General features: G+C 42.6%; 1 protein-coding gene across 6 annotated transcripts in view; it reads left to right on the top strand.

Annotated features, from left to right (window-relative positions):
- The first annotated feature begins 265 nt into the window (after nucleotides 1-265).
- The window catches only part of LOC114667932 (resistin-like), a 44,923-nt gene continuing 25,173 nt past the window's right edge, over nucleotides 266-20,015 (top strand). The window contains exons 1-4 of one of the 6 annotated variants that reach the window (XM_028823462.2): nucleotides 409-532; nucleotides 1,692-1,849; nucleotides 2,826-2,903; nucleotides 3,161-3,488. In XM_028823462.2, the coding sequence (XP_028679295.1) occupies nucleotides 1,729-1,849; nucleotides 2,826-2,903; nucleotides 3,161-3,294 (333 nt within the window). In that variant the 5' untranslated portion in view covers nucleotides 409-532; nucleotides 1,692-1,728 and the 3' untranslated portion in view covers nucleotides 3,295-3,488. Of the gene's footprint in view, nucleotides 533-1,691; nucleotides 1,850-2,825; nucleotides 2,904-3,160; nucleotides 3,489-15,854; nucleotides 15,876-20,015 lie in introns of those variants that run through there. The other 5 variants (XM_051920729.1, XR_007933780.1, XM_051920732.1 and 2 more) reach the window with 5 other exon arrangements.

The raw sequence follows: 20,015 nt of genomic DNA, 5'->3' as shown, positions 1-20,015 counted from the left end.
CAGAAATCTACAAAATTCTAAAGGGTTCACAAACTTTCAAGCACAACTGTAGATAGATAGATAGACAGATCTGAACCCGGACACACTTGCCATAAGCACACTTAACAGTAAATGGGGATAAAAATCCAGAAAACAGGGGTGGGAGAGAAAGCGACTAACTTAGGCCGAGGAATGTTTGACCCCTGAGTGGCTGCTTCAGACATATGCCAGAAGCCTTTCTTTTGATAGTTGTTCTGAGCAGGAAGTGGGTACATTTTACCAAAAGAGCTGATTGTGTTACGGAAAGAGGTGCCCTGAAAACAAGAACTGTGAACGCAATGAGGAAATAAGAGTTTGAAGCATTACTCTGGTGAAAGATGAGCATGCAATCAGATCCACAAGCTTTCAAAATCCACATTTCTTATGTCAGCATTATTTTGTAATTCGATCAAAAGTTCCGTAAGCACCAATTCTTTTTTGTAGCAAGGGGATATAAATTGCAGTAGTCAGAGTACAAGATTCAGAGATCTGCCAGAACTTCGTCCACGCTCAGGTAAGTGGCCTCTCAAGATCTGTGCAAACATCGAACAAGAAGGAAGACAAGAAGTGTGAGTTAAGCCAAAGGTCGGGTAGCCATTTGTTTTTGTTTGTTTTTTTTTTTTCCTTCCTTTTATATTAATATTACGCAAGTAAAAGTCAGCCATGGTGGTTAGCACTACCACCTCACAGCACTATAGGGCAGAGTTTGAATCCTGAACTTGGCATATTACAGGGTGTGTATGTTCTCGTCATGTTCATGTCAGGTTTTTCCAGGTCTGTCTGCTCTTCCACATCGTAAAGATGTGCAGGTTATGCTAATGTGCAACACAATGTGTGTGTGTTTGTGCAATGAGTCTATGTCTGCTAAAAGCTGACTACTGTGCTGTGTCTCATGCTGCTCGGTACGCTCAGGCTCCGGCAACCCTCAGCTACACGAAGTGGATTAAGGAACTGGACTGATGGATAGGAGAAACCCAGAGCTGCCATTTATGCAACACACTCCTTACAGTGCAAACTAGAAAAAGACACATGCTGTCTTAGCAGTGAGGAGTGCAAGGCAGAGCACAACGTAGCAGAATCTCCACCCAAAAATATGGGCAAGGAGACACAAGGAGAACACACAAACACAACACCAAGGGAATGAAACTGGGGCTGGATAGTGCTAACAGCTTAGCCACCATGTCAAACTAGACAGCAACATCTGCCAATGAGGCACCGTATAATAGATAGATAGATAGATAGATAGATAGATAGATAGATAGATAGATAGATAGATAGATAGATAGATAGATAGATAGATAGATAGATAGATAGATAGATAGATAGATAGATAGATAGATAGATAGATAGATAGATAGATAGATATTGCGGTGCGTTTTTTTTTTTTAATGTGTGATGCTGCATATTCTCCACATAAAGACTTGATCCACTACAGATCGTTATTTAAATACTAAATGACAGGCAGACACTTGTAGAATTATAACACAAAAAAGTTTCCGGTTGATAAATGAACGACTTCTTTGTTGTATGAGAATTAAATTTTTACACAAATCATTTTGCTCAGCTGAGGCTTGGGGGCAAATGGGAAATTTTGAAAAAGTGTGGAGTGAACTCCTAACAGGTTCACAGTGATATGTACAATAAAATGGAGACTATGAAAACTCTTTCTGCAGGTCAGCCATTTTTTGGGAACTGCAAATTTGAAGAACCATGAAGTCGGCCGCACTGCTGTTGCTGTTGCTAACGACACTCTGGTGCCCATCCAGTGCTCAGCAATGCAGCTTCCAGGACTTGGTGAGACTTGGAAGTGACGCACTGTTGAAGTCCTTGGGTAAGTGTGTCTCATTTATGGGGCCAATGGAAACAGTGAGTGGTGTCCACCAAAAACAAGAAGAGTAACTTAAAACGTACAAACTGCAAGAATGCATTGCAGCAGATTACAGGGGCAGTTCTACTATGAAGCTTTAGGGCCCCCAAAGTCTGACACATGTGGAACACGAGGACAAGAGTAGTTCCTGTAGTCGTAGACTCACTGGAAACCATCAAGCCTGGGTTATAAGAGCAACTGGATAAACTCCAGTGTAAAGTCAGCATGAAAAGACATCCAGAAGATCGCACTCCTCAGCGTGGCCTGCATTCTTAGACAAGTCTTCAGCTATGAGCCTGATTGTCTGGTTGCCTGGTTGTCCTCTGGTGCACACACCAGCAAATTGTAATGCGCTGAGAGGAGGGTGATGATAATAATAATAGTAATAATAATAATAATAATAACAATAATAATAATAGTAAGTTCCAGCCTTGTAATGCACTACCTGAACACTAGAGGGCAAGCGGCCCAACTGGCACCAGGGATGTGTGACCATCTCATTAGTGAGCAGGTGAGTGTTGGCTACAAAACCTCCTGGCTGACAGGTGGCAGCACATGGTTGCTCCTTCTAGAGCCTGGGGCTACATTGTCCTATCAAGGAAAAGTCTGGAAAGGCCTGGAAGGAGTCCATTACTCACCCACCTCACCAGCAGGAGGCAGAACACATACCCTGACATAAACAAGAAGCTCTGATTGATTGCATAAAGGATAAGTTCATGTTCAAGTTATTTTTAACTTGATATGATCAAGTTATTTTTATATGCATTAATTTGCCATGGAACATTATGATCTGAAGTTTCTCTTCAGGAATGTCCCCACCCCACCACACCTTGGGCTGAATGTCCCCTCAGGCTCCTCACTGCTGTATTTGTATTTTGTATCAATGACACTCAACCTGCTCTCAGCCAAGTCATTGGTTTTCATTTTGCTTCACTTGTAGCTTCAGCTGTTCTGGAAAAAGCAACTCTGAGCTGCACAAGTACCAGCTCGTCTGGATCATATGCCAACTGCCCATCAGGTAAGTTAAAGTTCACCTTAATGATCTGTCTTTATGATTGGCATCACTGAGAAACATCCAGCATGTCAGGAACAGATGGAGGAGACCTGAGATTTCTCCATGCTGTCCAGTTTCTGCATGCTGCCCCATATAGTTTAAGATGTTTGTCACTTGTCACCACTTTGTGATTTTTTTTTCTGGGCATCACACACGTGCCAATCCAATGATACCTAAGGTTCACCTAAATAATAAAAAGCACAATCATTGAACTTTTACAGATTACTCAGCAGTAAGCTGTTCCTGTGGGAACGCCTGTGGTTCCTGGGACATTCAGAGCGAGAAGACCTGCCACTGCCAGTGTGCCAACCAGGACTGGACTTCTGCCCGCTGCTGCAAGATAGGAAACAAGTAGAGGGCACAGCCCCCACCTGACTGTTTGAGATCTGACGTGACCCTGCCAAATGGATGAATTCTGCACTCCCCCTTGAATTTATTCTGTTTTATTCTGCCAGGCCCTCTTTTTTATTGCAGGAATATATGGAGGTGCGTTTGACTTTTTGATTATAAAAATGAAAAAATATGAAAAATAAATCAATGCAGCATTAACATGCCGTCATCAGAGTGTCCTTACTGGTGTAAATCCTTCTGGTGAGTCTTCTTGCAGAGGCTGCAGACAGTAAAATGTGTGTGTGTGTATGTGTGAAATACAGAGCAACAAATGACAAAGAAAACTTTATTTTATATAGCGCCTTTTGTAGTAATCACCGTCTCATGCTGGTTCAGAAGTCATTTTATTATAACTCTTAATACTCTGGCGTCCTGCCCAGGGATTGTTCCTGCTTTGCGCCTTTCCCGTGACCCTGTCTCCGGATAATAGTGGGTATGGCTGGGTGCAGGAATGACAGGTGGGAGTAACAGAGTGTTGTGATGTGAGATTTTACATATAATTTGATAAATGTTTTGTATGTCTTTTACTTATAATTTGGGCAAAGCAATGTAATTTAGTGTTTACCCCCAACCCCCACCCCTTAGGAATGGGGCTGTTGTGAATTTTACGACAGGATTTGGGTGATGTGTGTTTTAAACCGGTTTGGCAAGTGTTTCTTTGCTAAAGTCATTTCTACCCCCGCAAATGGGCTAAGGTGTACTTTAACATATGGTTTGGGGGCAGGTGCTAAGATGTTCTATTTCCCCCATTAGTCTGAGGTATGGCTGTTTGGAATTGGCTTGTCTCAGAGGCCTTTAAGTACCATGATGTCAATGTATGTGTTTAACCTAAGTATCTCTCTCATACTAACCAACATCTGAAAGAAGCATTTCTCTTGCTATCCTGTGATGAAGACCACACGATGAAGAGCACAGCTCAGCAGCCATTTTGAACAGACATGTGGCTGAAAGCTGAGCACCAATAATGCCTTAACTAGAGACATTTAAGTAACTACAAGTCTGTGTGCCGCCTGAACTACATATCACCATTTAATCAGGTTGTATGGTTGCCAATATTCAAATACACTTTGCATTTTGTTATTATTTCTGAATGTTATCAATAATACATTATTTTAAACTGCAACTTAACTTCTGCTTGTCTTTTTACTACATCTAATTGCCTGAGGTTATAGATATAGAAGGGAAGGTGGGGATAAGTTATATACAATAGTACCTTATAAACAGTGGTAAGTCTGTGAGATTAGGCATTCTAAGGCTACATATTAATAATACAATAGGGGAAAGTAGAGCAATATCTATATATATAATTCACTAAGCCAGAAGACAAGTAGCCAACCATGGAAAGCATGCCAGAAGGGGCGTGGGTTCACTAAGCCGCCGACAAGTAAGACACCCATGGCGCACGCAGGAAGGAGCCACGCCCACCAACTCTAAGACCATTGGATGCGACGACAACTCGCAGAGCCACGCCCACCAACTCGGACGCGACGACACAGAAAAAACGGTGTCATTTATATTCGTCTGTCGTTGAGGCCACATGCACCTCCGAGCCAGGTTGACTGTTCATAGAGGCATGTTTCTCGCGGAGGTGAATCGCCATATGCAGCGTGTAAAACGGTTTGCGAGTGGTATCCCATGGGATCCTTAAAACAATCCTTTACAACTGAGGTTAAAACACAATGATGTAAGCAGTCTTTAAAAACCAATACGCCCTGTGCCTCTGTTTCATTAGCGTCGGCGGTCCTCCAATTGTAAGTCACGGACAATTGTATGTTTCCCTCTCAAAACACAATGAAGGAAGCAGTCTTTAAAAATCAATAAGCCCTGTGCCTCTGTTTCATTAGCGTCTCACCTGCTTCATCCAATGGTCTTAAAGTTGGTGGCCGGGGCTCCGTGAGTTGCTCTTACGAGCGGGCACATGACCAGGGGGTGTGTAAGCTTAGAGAACGAGGGTGGAGGGGTGAGGACCAGGTAAGAAGAGGCATGTTTGTTGCGGAACTGAATCGCTGAATGACCGCGCGACGACGGTCGGCTGGCAAAAACTGGCCGACAAACGCGTGTGTATTATACTTACTGAAAGCAGCGTTACGGATTTTGCAAATGTTCATTTTTTTCCCTCCTTTTAGACAACTGTGTCTTTCCGGAAGTGTTCAGCAATCAATATATTATTTTAGCGGCATTTGCCTGCAGGACCACGTGCAGCGAGCGAGCAAGAGAGAGAGCGAGAGCGTGTGACACACACACACATACAGGAACGAACGCTCTGGACACATAGGAATAATAATACTTCGTTACATTGATATACCGATACTGATTCTCAGTATTCAAAGCGCTATCCACACAGGAAGGAACCGGGAAGCGAACACAGAATCTTCCAGAGTCTCCTTACTGCAAACCAGCAACACTACTACAGCCCCACAAGGCAGTTAAAAAATACACCGGCTTGAATTTGTTTTCACTTCTGTGCATAGCATAGCATAGCATAGCATGTTACTTTTCTTGGTGGCTTATTACATTACGGATGTTTCACATTTACATTGTTTCCCCTGTGCTTAAAAGACATTAAAAAAGTGTTTCTCATCTACGCCATGGTCTTAATGTTGGTGGGTGGGTCTCCGTGACTTGCTCTTGCAAGCGGACACATGACCAGGGGGTGTGTAAGCTTAGAGAACGAAGGTGGACGGGGGAGGACCAGGTAAGAAGAGGCATGTTTGTCTCGGAACTGAATCGCTGAATGACCGTGCGATGGCGGTCAGCTGGCAAAAACTGGCCAACAAATTAAACGCGTGTGCATTGTACTTACTGAAAGCACCTTTACGGATTTTGGAAATGTTCATTTCTTCTCTCCTTTTAGACAACTGTCTCTTTCTGGAAGTGTTCAGCTATCAATATATTATTTTTGCGGCGTTTGCCTACAGGACCACGTGCAGCGAGAGAGCGAGAGCGTGTGACACACACACACACACACACACACAGACAGACAGACAGACGCGCGCGCGCGAGAGAGAGCGCGCTAGCCACATAGGAATAATAATACTTTGTTACATTGATATAGCGGTGTTCTCAGTATTCAAAGCACTATCCACACAGGAAGGAAATGGGAAGCGAACACACAATCTTCCAGAGTCTCCTTACCGCAAAGCAGCAACACTACTACAGCCCCACAAGGCAGTTAAAAAATACACGGAGCTCGAATTTGTTTTCACTTTTGTAGATAGCATTGTTGCAATTTTACTTTTCTTGGTGGCTTATTACATTACGGATGTTTCACATGTTCATTGTTTCCCCTGTGCTTAAAAGACATTAAAAAACTGTTTCTCAACTGTGACTACAAGTACTGACAACTGTGTCGTTCAGGAAGTGGTCACCCATCAATACATAATTATGCGGCGTATGCTACGCCGCGGGTTGGCTAGTATATATATTACTCTACCAAGACAAAACAATTGGCGTAGTCGGCAGGATTTTGGGGTAACCATGTTTTGCACCATGTTTGCAAATACTGTTTTGATGTATGTGTTTATGTATGTATGTATGTGAATTTTAGGGCATCCAGTGTACAAATGCGGTGGAAGTAAACATTGTTTGGTTGCTGAATTGAATATAACCAACAAAGTGTAGAGACTTCATGTGTGTCACGAGGACACCCGCATGTTTGTTAGTGCTGTTCGTAGTGAGTCCCTAATTAAAGTGCTAGGGAGTGATGGGACATGAATGGGTCATTCATACGGAATTTAAGTGGTTAAAGTGCTAGGGAGTGATGGGACCTTAGGATCTTTGTGTATGTATGTGTATGTTTGCTTACAGGAGCAAAAGTAGGCCAACCCATAACGAAGGTGGCAAATTGTATTAGAATATAATTGTAGACTCAGAAATGCCTAAATTTATATTAAAGTCAGCCATCTTCCAGTGGAGTGGCAGAAGCAAGCGGGCTAAAGCTAAGAAATGCAAACCTGTCGTGCAGGTAGAGAAAGCAGAAGCTGAGCTGAGCATGCCACAAAATGGAAGGGGGCTGGAAGGATTAAAATCAGGAAAACAAAGATCTGGTATAAAGAAGACAGCTGCTGTTATAAGAGGTTTACTATCTTGTATTATTGGTAATAAGGAAGATCAGTGTGAGAAAGAAAATAGCAAAGTGAATGAAAGTGAAAATGGAATGTTGTGTGAAAGTTTTGAAAGACGTAACAGTTGGTCTGAAAATTGTGAAGTGCTACAATGTAGAACACCCACTGCTGAAGTGGAAAGCACAGAAAGCAGAAGGAACAAGGAGAGAAAACCACCCATGGTCAAAGTTAGGTCAATAGTAACAGGATCTTACTGGAACCCTAAAACATGGGTGGGTGACTTACATGAGACAGATGTGTGGTCAGATAAAGAGTGGAAATGTGAGTGTAAGGAAAAGGAGAGAGATGAAAGGAAGGAAAAACAGCAAAGGTGTTTCCTTCAGTTATTCTCCACTGCACCACAATCTCGAGGTGATTCTGAGGTCTGCCCAGTAGTTTAAAGAACATGCTACACTGATAGATATTTCACCACTGTTAAGAAAGGTAACCAGTGCTGCACTGAAATTTGATTTAGGACAAAGAAATCAGATAGAAGGCAGAGAAGCTGGTGAGTGTGAATGGCAATTGTTGACTAGAGAGCATGAAATGGATAATGGCATATTGGTAATGAGTAAAGAAAGTGTGGAATTTAAACAAGGAACAGTGGAAATAAAAGAAATTCAAGTGTTTGTGTGTGAAAGGTCTGAAGGTGCTAGTGCAAGAATGACTGAATTGGAAAAAAAAGTGCACCAGTTTAGGAGCTGGTTTGAATGAACCAGGACAAGCCAAAGAACAAAGAATGGGGGATGGTGCAGCAGGAAAGTTTCCAAGCTCAGCCAGCAAGCCAGGAATGCACAGGGGTGTGAAAGTCCTAACAGCTGTGCTGGGGCCAGCAGTAATTAAAAAGCACACATACTTAGGCTCAGGAATTCGAAACCTGACTGACCAGTTGTTTAAATAGACAGCCTATGAATCTCCATGCAATAAAATGGAGAAAAGTGAGCTGGTCTTGGGTAAAGAACAGAGGTCAGTTTTAGGAGAGATGCTGGATCTGGCATTGGGATTTTGGAGAGGTTTTAGTCCACACTTTCAGGTAGCAGTTACCATACAATAAAATAAAAAAAGGACACACAGGCAATGAAAAAAATAGAAGGGTAGTGCAGGAAGACAGGAAAGGAAAAATAGTTATTTCTGTTTCAATTTTCTGGCCTTTTGTAATAGTGCAACTTCTATTATTTGAGGTTTTACGGACTTTGGGTTGGTGCAGGTAATAAATTGTGAAGGCAATTAGCAGAGTGAAATCCATGCAGGAGATTGGGTTACAACTAGCACATTGGAGCAGAGTGGCAGTGTGGCCAAGTTGTTCCAATGAATGCCTGGAAGCAAAGTTTCAGTGTTGGCACCAAGTTTAACAACCAAAAAATGAGTTGGACAGAAACTGCTTTGTCACATTCCATCTTGCAGACCTGCCTACACAGCGTAATGAAAAAAAAAGAAAGAGGAAAAGACAACAAGCAAAGACTAAAGACAAAGACAAAGACATGAAAAAGAACCGAAGAGACAGCAAGAAAAAGACACTTACTGAGGTTTAAGTGAGTAACAAGTCCACAAGTCACATAATAATAGGACTAGTCAGAATAGCTATACTGCAATTTAAAAGGAAAGGTTTGTTCATTACTGCAGCAAATTTATATTCCAAAGGGTGGAAACTGAACAAACCAGTTAGGAATGCCAAAATTAGGGGGTTCATTTTGGGTTCATAAAGTATACATTCTGGGTATTAATTAATTAAGTGGGATAATTAATATAATTAATACTATTATTAAGGAAAATGTATACTAAGAAAATTGGTGAACATTTCAGGAAAGCAGATGCAGCTGGTACATTTGCAAGTCATATGGGCTCCGATGTTTAGGTATAGTCTAATTGGGAAAATACAGAAGCCCTGCTGAGGTTGTCAGCTGTAGTACAGGCACAGGACCAGTGGGCCAATTCTGAACTGAGGTGTTTAGCACATCAAGTATGCATATGGTGAGCAAACAACTCTAGGGGTGGCCTACAGGGGGAGTGATGAGTTGCATAGCTGTGATGTCTCATGGTGGTGATGCCAGCCTATACTGGTAAAGGCTGATGGCAGTCAAGAGTTGCACCATGGATAGGAAAGCACAAGAGGCAACTAAATCAACCCCAAATGTGTGAAGAGGGGCCACAGAGGTTGGTTTGTGAACAGTTTATGCAGTGGCACATGTGCTCTCACTTGGGCAGAACTGGTTGTACTGGCACCTATGGCATGTTACCTTTGAAATTTTGATGTTAATTGTACAGCTGCATATGCTTAAATGAATAGTTTGGGACAGGGGTCTAATTAGCAGTTAGACACAAAACCAGTAAAGAACAAAGGTCAGTTTTAGGAATTCACAATAGACTTAAAATGTAGTACGGTTAGTTTAGTGGAAGGTGTGGACTTGTCTCATTTTGAACCACCAGATCTGATGACATATGAAGACTGCAGAAAGCTTAACAAACAATTGAAGCAAGCCAGAGCAGATACAAGTCATCAGAAGTGCATCCAAGTTCTTCAGATTGTCTTTGAAATAAAGAAGATATGTAATGGAGAAACGGTCACGGACAACTTTTAACACTGGGAGAGCAAATACTGCAAACCAAAGCACAAGTTATTCAACAGACTCTTTAAACAATTAAGACTGTTTATAAAGACATTGTACAAAACATTAATCGAGGTGGAGTGTTGTGATGTGAGATTTTACATATAATTTGATAAAGGTTTTGTATGTCTTTTATTTCTAATTTGGGCAAAGCAATGTAATTTAGTGTTTACACCCACCCACCCCCACCTCCCCACCCCCCAATTAGGAATGGGTCTGTTTGAATTTTACAACAGGATTAGGGGGATGTGTGTTTTAAACCAGTTTGGCAAGTGTTTCTTTGCTAAAGTCATTTCTACCTCCGCAAATGGGCTAAGGTGTACTTTGACATACAGTTTGGGTGCAGGTGTTAAGATGTTCTATTTCCCCCATTAGTCTGAGGTATGGCTGTTTGGAATTGGCTTGTCTCAGAGGCCTTTAAGTACCATGATGTCCTATTGGCTATAGGGGTTGGACAGAACATCTATAAATGTATGTTTTTAACCTAAGTATCTCTCTCTTACTAACCAACATCTGAAAGAAGCATCTCTCTTGCTATCCTGTGATGAAGACCACACAATGGAGAGCACAGCTCAGCAGCCATTTTGAACAGACATGTGGCTGAAAGCTGAGCACCAATGATGCCTTAACTAGAGACATTTAAGTAACTACAAGTCTGTGTGCCTCCTGAACTACATATCACCATTTAATCAGGTTGTATGGTTGCCAATATTCAAATACACTTTGCATTTTGTTATTATTTCTGAATATTATCAATAATACATTATTTTAAACTGTAACTTAACTTCTGCTTGTCTTTTTACTACATCTAATTGCCTGAGGTTATAGATATAGAAGGGAAGGTGGGGATAAGTTATATACAATAGTACCTTATAAACAGTGGTAAGTCTGTGAGATTAGGCATTCTAAGGCTACATATTAATAATACAATTGGGGAAAGTAGAGCAATATATATATATATTACTCTACCAAGACAAAACAATTGGCGCAGTCCAACAGGATTTTGCAGTAACAATTGTTTTGCACCTTGTCAGACAAAACACAGAGGAAAGTTAGGGACACCAAACGGGTCATCCCTTTTAATGCTGGTCCAAACCAAAAAAACGCCTACAGTAATCCCTCCTCCATCGCGGGGGTAGCGTTCAAGAACCCCCCGTTAAAGGTGAAAATCCGCGAAGTAGAAACCACATGTTCATATGGTTCTTTTTATATATTTTAAGCCCTTATAAACTCTCCCACACTATTATAAACATTTCCCGCACAATTATACAGCATAAACCCTTTGTATTCTCTTAGATATTAGGTAAGATTCGTTGAAATTATGTATGTAAACACAGTTTATATACAGTAAAACCTAAATATTATTTTAAAGATATCGAGCGTCTCTGATATCACATATGTTACAGCCATTACAACAGACAGGCCACCAGCAATAAATACGTACAATGCAAGAAAAATTGTATACAGTAAAATGTGTGTACAGTGACACTAAACTATGTACCTGTAATAAGTACTGTACGTAGATAATTAATTATGGTTACTCACCAACAATGACACGACGACTTGTCTGATAACGATGAGTTTAATTTTACTGCACAACAAAGGAGAGCGTTACAGCTCTTCTAAAGGAGCCTCTTCAGGCGACTGTGTAGCACCGCCTTTGTTCTTCTTCCAGTACTCTTCAATCCAAATCCCTAAAGCAGATTCCATCCAGACTACTGCCTTATCACGTCCACTTGCAACTCGTTTTGCGCCCTGGTTAAAGGACACTGCGGTCATAGATCTTATATGTTTTTCCTCCTTTTTAAATAAAAAGAATCGTGGACTCATTGATGCCGTAATGGTGTCCTGCAGCGATGTAGCTGTTCCCTTCCTTCAACATATCCAAAACTTTTACCTTTTCTGCAATCATTTGCATCTTCTGTTGGCGCTTGGACACGGCCCCTGAAGCAGTAGCAGGAGCATGTTAATGCTGAATGAGTGAGATGAGACTTCCTGGTTAATGCAGCACTCCGTCGCTGAGCCAATCAGCAGCACAGAGGACCTTAACTGCGTGCTCTGATTGGGTAGCTTCTCAGCCATCCGCCAATAGCATCTCTTGTATGAAATCAACTGGGCAAACCAACTGAGGAAGCAAATACCAGAAGTAAAAAGACCCAGTGTCCGCAGAAACCCGCGAAGCAGCGAAAAATCCGTGTTATATATTTAGATATGTTTACATATAAAATCTGCGATAGAGTGAAGCCGCGAAAGTCGAAGCGCGATATAGAGAGGGATTATTGTATAGCAAAAATAGCCACTTGGGCAAAACTATAAATACAAGCTCTTAATAATAATAATAATAATGATAATCTATCTATTATAATAAAAAAAAATCTTGGGTCGAGACGTGATCATCTCGGAGAGACACTTTGAAGTCCTGCGAGACTACTTGCACATCACGCCCCACTTTACAAACAATATTTCGGAGACACTTTAACATCCCACGAGACAAGGAAGTGAGACAAAAGGACAGCTGCTGTACAGGCTTTTAAATGATCGACACGCAGCGCGACATGCAGATCACACAGCATGGCACAATTAGCAGCTGGCTTAGTGAGCAGCTGGCAAGTGAAGCAAGCAGGGGGCTTTGCCCCCTACTAATAATAATAATAATATTGCAATACAATATTAATAATAATATTATGATCATGATAAGGATCGACCACAGGAGTTCCATCCAGTGGGTTACTCCTTGTGGAAATGATGCCTCCTTCTGGGCAACCAGGCTACATATGGTGCCCAAACTGGAAGGGGCAGAGCTAAGTGCCCTCACTGGGTGGTTTCTCTGTGCTGCGGGGAAAGAAGGTGAAGAGAAAGTTAGCAACAGTTATCACATACCTCAGTCAAGCCTGTGATGAAATCCTCTGATAAGCATGTATGACGTGGGTTTAGAAAATGGATAAATAGATAGATCATTGTTAGTGTATTCCTGAAGGGGCAGTAGTAGCAATTTTAGTGAATTCAGCAGGGACACCCAATAAGTCAGAGGTGTAGAATGTGCACTGAATGTGGAGTTTTATATACAATATCATCTTTCCCAACTGCACACAACTTCAAGATGGTTTACACTTATCCATTGTCACAGTAATTGACAAAGAGTCAGTGCACTCCGCCACCCCCTGGTCTGGGGTGGAATTACTCTCGTTCAGGCCTTTTAGAAATTTATTACAGGATTCAAAAGGATTGCAAAATTAAACACAGGAGCAAAAAAAAAAAAATTCAAGGCTAATTTAATTTCCCAAATGTATGGAAGCGTATTAGGGCCATGGAAGAGAAAAACAAATACGGACACAGTGAAGAAAAAAAAGTGTTATGTCGAGAATAAAGTCAACTTTATTCTCCACATATCTTTTTTTTTTCTTCTCCGTGGCCCTAATACGTTTCCATACAAATGGGTTTACATTAAAATGTGAGTTCAAATTTGACAAATATCGTTCTTCACTACCATCTATGACATGCGCTCCTGCCACACCAAAAACGTTATCCATTGAACATCTCTACCTGGAAAAACTCTCTGAGGTTGGGCATTCATTGGATAGTTACAGTATATTGCATTATTTGGATCTACCGTATATACTCATGGATAAGTTCTCCTTCCACCTTCCTTCCACCAGTCAATGATGTCTGTTGAAGTCAGCAAGGCCCCATTTCCACTGTACACAGTGTTGGTGGAGCACTGCTTTCCCCTCCTGAGGCGCCTGACGGTTTGTCAGAACCTTCTCGGCGCCGACAGAGTTGTTTTCCATGGCTTCCCCAAACTCCCCCCATGCCCGGGTTCTTGCCTCAGCAACAGCAGATGCCACCACACACTTGGCCCACCGGTACCCCTCAGCTGCCTCTGGAGTCCCACTAGCCAACCAGACCTGGTAGAACTCTTTCTTCAACTTGACGGCCTCACGAACCTTAGGTGTCCACCACTGGGTTCGTAGATTGCTGCCACAAGAAACACCGACAAGTTTGCGGCCACAGCTCCGTTCTGCTGCTTCGACAATGGAGGCTCAGAACATGGCCCATTTAGACTCAAGGTCCTTCACCTCCCTCGGAATAAGGTTGAAGTTCTGCCAGAGGTGGCAGTTAAAGATCTTTCTGACCGTTTACTCTGCCAGACGTTCCCAGCAGACCCTCACTATACGTTTGGGTCTGCCTGGTCTGTCCAGCAGCCTCTCCCGCCATCTGATCCAACTTACCACCAGGTGGTGATCAGTTAACAGCTCAGCCAATCTCTTCACCTGAGTGTCCAAGACATAAGGTCGCAGATCCGATGACATGATTAAAAAGTCGATCATCAAGCTGTGACCTTGGGTATCAAGGAGGTCAAGTGCACTTATGGACACCCTTATGCTCGAACATGGTGTTCGTTATGGACAATCCATGGCCAGCACAGAAGTCCAACAACTGAACACCACTCAAGTTTAGATCAGGAGGCCGTTCCTCCCAATCACACCTCTACAGGTTTCACTGTTGTTGCTGACGTGAGCATTAAAGTCTCCCAGCAGGACGATAAAGTCTCTAGGAGCTGTGCCTCGCAGTGCTTCTTCCAGGGACTCCAAGAAGGTCAGGTACTACAAACTGTCATTCGGCGCTTAAGCGCAAACAACAGTCAGAGTCCTTCCCCCAAATCGAAGACACAGGCAAGCAACCTTCTCGTCCAACGGGGAGAACCCCAACGTACAGGCCTCGAGCCAGGGGGCCACAAGCAAGCCCACCCCTGCCTGCTGCCTTTCACCCACAGCAACTCCAGAGTGGAACAAAGTCCAGCCTCTCTCAAGAGGAATGGTTCCAGAGCCCAGACCGTGTGTAGAGGTGAGCCCGACTATATCTAGCCGGTACCTCTCAACCTCACGCACCAGTTCAGGCTCCTTCCCCGCCAGAGAGGTAACATTCCTTGTCCCAAGAGCCAGTTTCGGCAATCGAGGGTTGGAATGCCAGAGTTCCCACCTTTGGCCACCACCCATATCGCATTGCACCCGACCCCTATGGCCTCTCTTGCAGGTGGTGGGCACACAAGAGAGCGGAACCATGTTGCTTCTTTGGGCTGAGCCCGGCTGGGCCCCGTGGTCTAAGGTTCAGCCACCAGGTGTTTGCCAGCGAGCCCCTCTCCCAGGCCTGGCTCCAGGGTGGGGCATCAAGTACCCTTTCCCATGCAAGGGAAACGCCGATCCTTGATTTAAAGCCATATGGAGTCTCAGGATCAAGTTAGTCTGGATCTTCACCTCAGACCTGCTTGTCTTGGGAAGCCCTACCAGTAGCATGTAGCTCCCGACAATATAGATCTGATGATCACTAGACCGCGCAAGCCCTTCTGCCATAGCAATGGCCTCAATCCAAGAAGGAAAAAAAATCACTACATGGAATGCCTCTCGGAATTTATTTTTCTATGTGTATCTTTTGATTTTTTCTTTTAAGCTGAATGAAGAAATCTGTCATAATGTGCCTATTGTTCACGTGGCGGGGGTGTTGATAATGTTGTTTATTGTAATTTCTGATATTCGTATTTATAAATATTTGCATCGATTATTTTTTTGATGTGAAAAGCTTTTCGTCCTTATTGATACTTGATCCATTAGCCTTAAAAGTTTATATAAAGAAATAAAGCCAAAGAGATAATCATTGTGAGTAAACTTGAACCAAACCAAAGGAATGCAGTTTCACACAACATAATTGATAATTCTCCCAGAATTACAAACAGTTGGATCGCAATGCCACAAAACCCGCTTTTCTTCAGCCAGCAGGGTATAAATTACAGCTGGCAGATGCCAGGATTCAGAGTTCTGCCAAAACTCATCCACTTTCAGGTAAGCAGCTCTAGATAGATAGATAGATAGATAGATAGATAGATAGATAGATAGATAGATAGATAGATAGATAGATAGATAGATAGATAGATAGATAGATAGATAGATAGATAGATAGATAGATAGATAGATAAATATTGTGGTGTGGTTTTTTTTAATGTGAGATGCTGCATATTCTCCACATGAAGACTTGATCCACTACAGATCGTTATTTAAATACTAAATGACAGGCAGACACTTGCAGAATTATAACACAAAAAAGTTTCCGGTTGATAAATGAACGACTTCTTTGTTGTATGAGAATTTAATTTTTACACAAATCATTTTGCTCAGCTGAGGCTGGGGGGCAAATGGGAAATTTTGAAAAACTGTGGAGTGAACTCCTAACAGGTTCACAGTGATATGTACAATAAATGAAGACCATAAAAACTCTTTCTGCAGATCAGCCATTTTTTGGGAACTGCACACTTGAAGAACCATGAAGTCGGCCGCACTGCTGTTGCTGCTGCTAACGACACTCTGGTGCCCATCCAGTGCTCAGAAAAACAGCTTCAAAGACTGGATAAGACTTGGAAGTGACTCGAAGTTGATGAGCTTACGTAAGTGTGTCTCATTTATGGGACTGATGGAAACAGTGAGTGGTGTCCACCAAAAACAAGAAGAGTAACTTAAAATGTACAAACTGCAAGAATGCATTGCAGCAGATTACAGGGGCAGTTCTACTATGAAGCTTTAGGGACCCCAAAGTCTGACACATGTGGAACACGAGGACAAGAGTGGCTCCTTTAGTCGTAGACTCACTGGAAACCACCAAGCCTGGGTTCTAAGAGCAACTGGATAAACTCCAGTGTAAAGTCAGCATGAAAAGACATCCAGAAGATCGCACTCCTCAGCGTGGCCCGCATTCTTAGACAAGTCTTCAGCTATGAGCCTGAGAGGTCTGGTTGCCTGGTTGTCCTCTGGTGCACACACCAGCAAAAGGTAATGCACTGAGAGCAGAGTGATGATAATAATAATAATAAAAACAATAATAATAAAAGTAAGTTCCAAAACTACAAAACCTCCTGGCTGACAAGTGGCAGCACATGGTTGCTCCTTCTAGAGCCTGGGGCTACATTGTCCTATCAAGGAAAAGTCTGGAAAGGCCTGGAAGGAGTCCATTACTCACCCACCTCACCAGCAGGAGGCAGAACACATACCCTGACATAAACAAGAAGCTCTGATTGATTGCATAAAGAATAAGTTCATGTTCAAGTTATTTTTATATGCATTCATTTGCCATGGAACATTAAGATCTGAAGCTTCTCTTCAGGAATGTCCCCACCCCACCACACCTTGGGCTGAATGTCTCCTCAGGCTCCTCACTGCTGTATTTGTATTTTTTATCAATGACACTCAACCTGCTCTCAACCAAGCCATTGGTTTTCTTTTTGCTTCACTAGTACCTTCACCTAATCTGGAAAGAGCAACTCTGAGGTGCACAACTACCAAGTCGTCTGGATCACACACCAACTGCCCATCAGGTAAGTTAAAGTTCACACCAATGATCTGTCTTTATGATTGGCATCACTGAGAAAATGTCCAGCATGTCAGCAACAGATGGAGGAGACCTGAGATGTCTCCATGCTGTCCAGTTTCTGCATGCTGCCCCATATAGTTTAAGATGTTTGTCACTTGTCACCACTTTGTGATTTATATTTCTGGGCATCACACACGTGCCAATCCAATGATACCTGAGGTTCACCTAAATAATAAAAAGCACAATCATTGAACTTTTACAGATTACTTAGCAGTAAGCTGTTCCTGTGGGAATGGCTGTGCTTCCTGGGACATTGAGAGCAAGAAGACCTGCCACTGCCAGTGTGCCAACCAGGACTGGACTTCTGCCCGCTGCTGCAAGATAACAAGTACAGGGCACAGCCGCCACCTGAATATTTGAGATCAGACGTGACCCTGCCAAATGGATGAATTCTGCACTCCCCCTTGAATTTATTCTGTTTTACTCTGCCAGGCCCTCTTGTGTACTGCAGGAATATATGGAGGTGCGTTTGACTTTTTGATTATAAAAATGAAAAAATATGAAAAATAAATCAATGCAGCATTAACATGGCATCATCAGAGTGTGCTTACTGGTGTAAATCCTTCTGGTGAGTCTTCCTGTCAAGGCTGCAGACAGTAAAATGTGTGTGTGTGTAAGTGTGAAATACAGAGCAACAAATGACAAAGAAAACTTTATTTTATATAGCGCCTTTTGTAGTAATCACCCTCTCATGCTGGTTCACAAGTCATTTAATTATAACTCTTAATACTCTGCAATGGACTGGCGTCCTGTCCAGGGATTGTTCCTGCTTTGCGCCTTTCCCGTGACCCTGTCTCCGGATAATAGTGGTATGTCCGGGTGCAGGAATGACAGGTGGGAGTAACAGAGGAAAGTTTGGGACACCAAACAGGTCATCCCATTTAATGTTGGTCCAAACCAATAAACCGCGTATAGCAAAAATAGCTACTCGGGCAAAACTATAAATACAAGCTCTTAATAATAATAATAATAATAATAATCTATCTATTATAATAAAAAAAAACCTTGGGTCAAGATGTGATCATCTCAGAGAGACACTTTGAAGTCCTGCGAGACTACTTGCACATCATGCCCCACTTTACAAACAATACTTCAGAGACACTTTAACATCCCACAAGACAAGGAAGTGAGACAAAAGGACAGCTGCTGTACAGGCTTTTAAATGATCGACACGCAGCGCGACATGCAGATCACACAGCATGGCACAATCAGCAGCTGGCTTAGTGAGCAGCTGGCTAGTGAAGCAAGCAGGAGGCTTTGCCGCCTAGTAATAATAATAATAATATTGCAATACAATCTTAATAATAATATTATGATCATGATAAGCATCGACCACAGGAGTTCCATCCAGTGGGTTACTCCTTGTGGAAATGATGCCTCCTTCTGGGCAGCCAGGCTACTTATGGTGCCCAAACTGGAAGGAGCGGAGCTAAGTGCCCTCACTGGGTGGTTTCTCTGTGCTGCGGGAAAGATGGAGAAGAGAAAGTTAGCAACAGTTATCACACACCTCAGTCAAGCCTGTGACGAAATCCTCTGATGAGCATGCATGACGTGGGTTTAGAAAATGGATAAATGGATAGATCATTGTTAGTGTATTCCTGAAGGGGCAGTAGTAGCAATTTTAGTGAATTCACCAGGGGCACCCATTTAGTCAGAGGTGTAGAATGTGCACTGAATGTGGAGTTTTATATATAATATCATCTTTCCCAACTGCACACAACTTCAAGATGGTTTACACTTATCCATTGTCACAGTAATTGACAAAGAGTCCAAAAATGGTTTGGGAGGGGGGGCACCCGCATATTATATTCTGGCTGCAAAATAGGATTAAATGATATACAGATGTGTACTGATCAGAGTCCAAAACTGAACTGAGGGGATTGAGGAAAAGCAGCAGCCTTAAAGGTCACTATAGGAAGTGATGTCAAAAGGGTCGGAACCGGAAGGGTCCTCATCTATAGGCTCTAACCCAAAAGTGACGTCATCAACGGGGGCGGAACTGGAAGTGACATAATCAAGGCCGTGAACGGTCTGCAGAAAAGCGAGAAAAAGAGTCAGTACACTCCGCCACCCCCTGGTCTGGCATGGAATTACTCTCGTTCAGGCCTTTTAGCTGCATCCCACGCACTCGAGTATGACACCATTTTATGATCCTGTCACACAAAGGCTCAAAAAATGGGTGAAGGCCTTGAAAAACCACAAGCCAGAGCAGCCCTTCTCCCAGATCTGGCTCATCACAGGCAGCCTAACCCCAACTCACAAGGGCAGGCTTCAAACCAGCACAGGCCCAAAAATGGGAATCAGGCTTTGAAATGAGAAAACTTCAAAATGTCCAGAAAATTAAGAGAGGAAAACTGTAGTACTAGGGTGTTGTACCGTGTTAGCCATTATGGATGTAGTGAGAAGTCAAGCAAAATGACACTTTTTATTGGCTAACTAAAAAGATTATAAAATGCAAGCTTTCAACGCAACTCAGGCCCCTTCTTCAAGAAAATGAACTGTAAAACCTCTGGTCTGAATACAAAACAAAGTTCTTTTATATTTATAAATTTATTACAGGA

This window comes from Erpetoichthys calabaricus, chromosome 17, assembly GCF_900747795.2.
Source record: "Erpetoichthys calabaricus chromosome 17, fErpCal1.3, whole genome shotgun sequence".
Classification (NCBI taxonomy): domain Eukaryota; kingdom Metazoa; phylum Chordata; class Cladistia; order Polypteriformes; family Polypteridae; genus Erpetoichthys; species Erpetoichthys calabaricus.
This window is presented reverse-complemented; position numbering and strand designations above follow the sequence as displayed.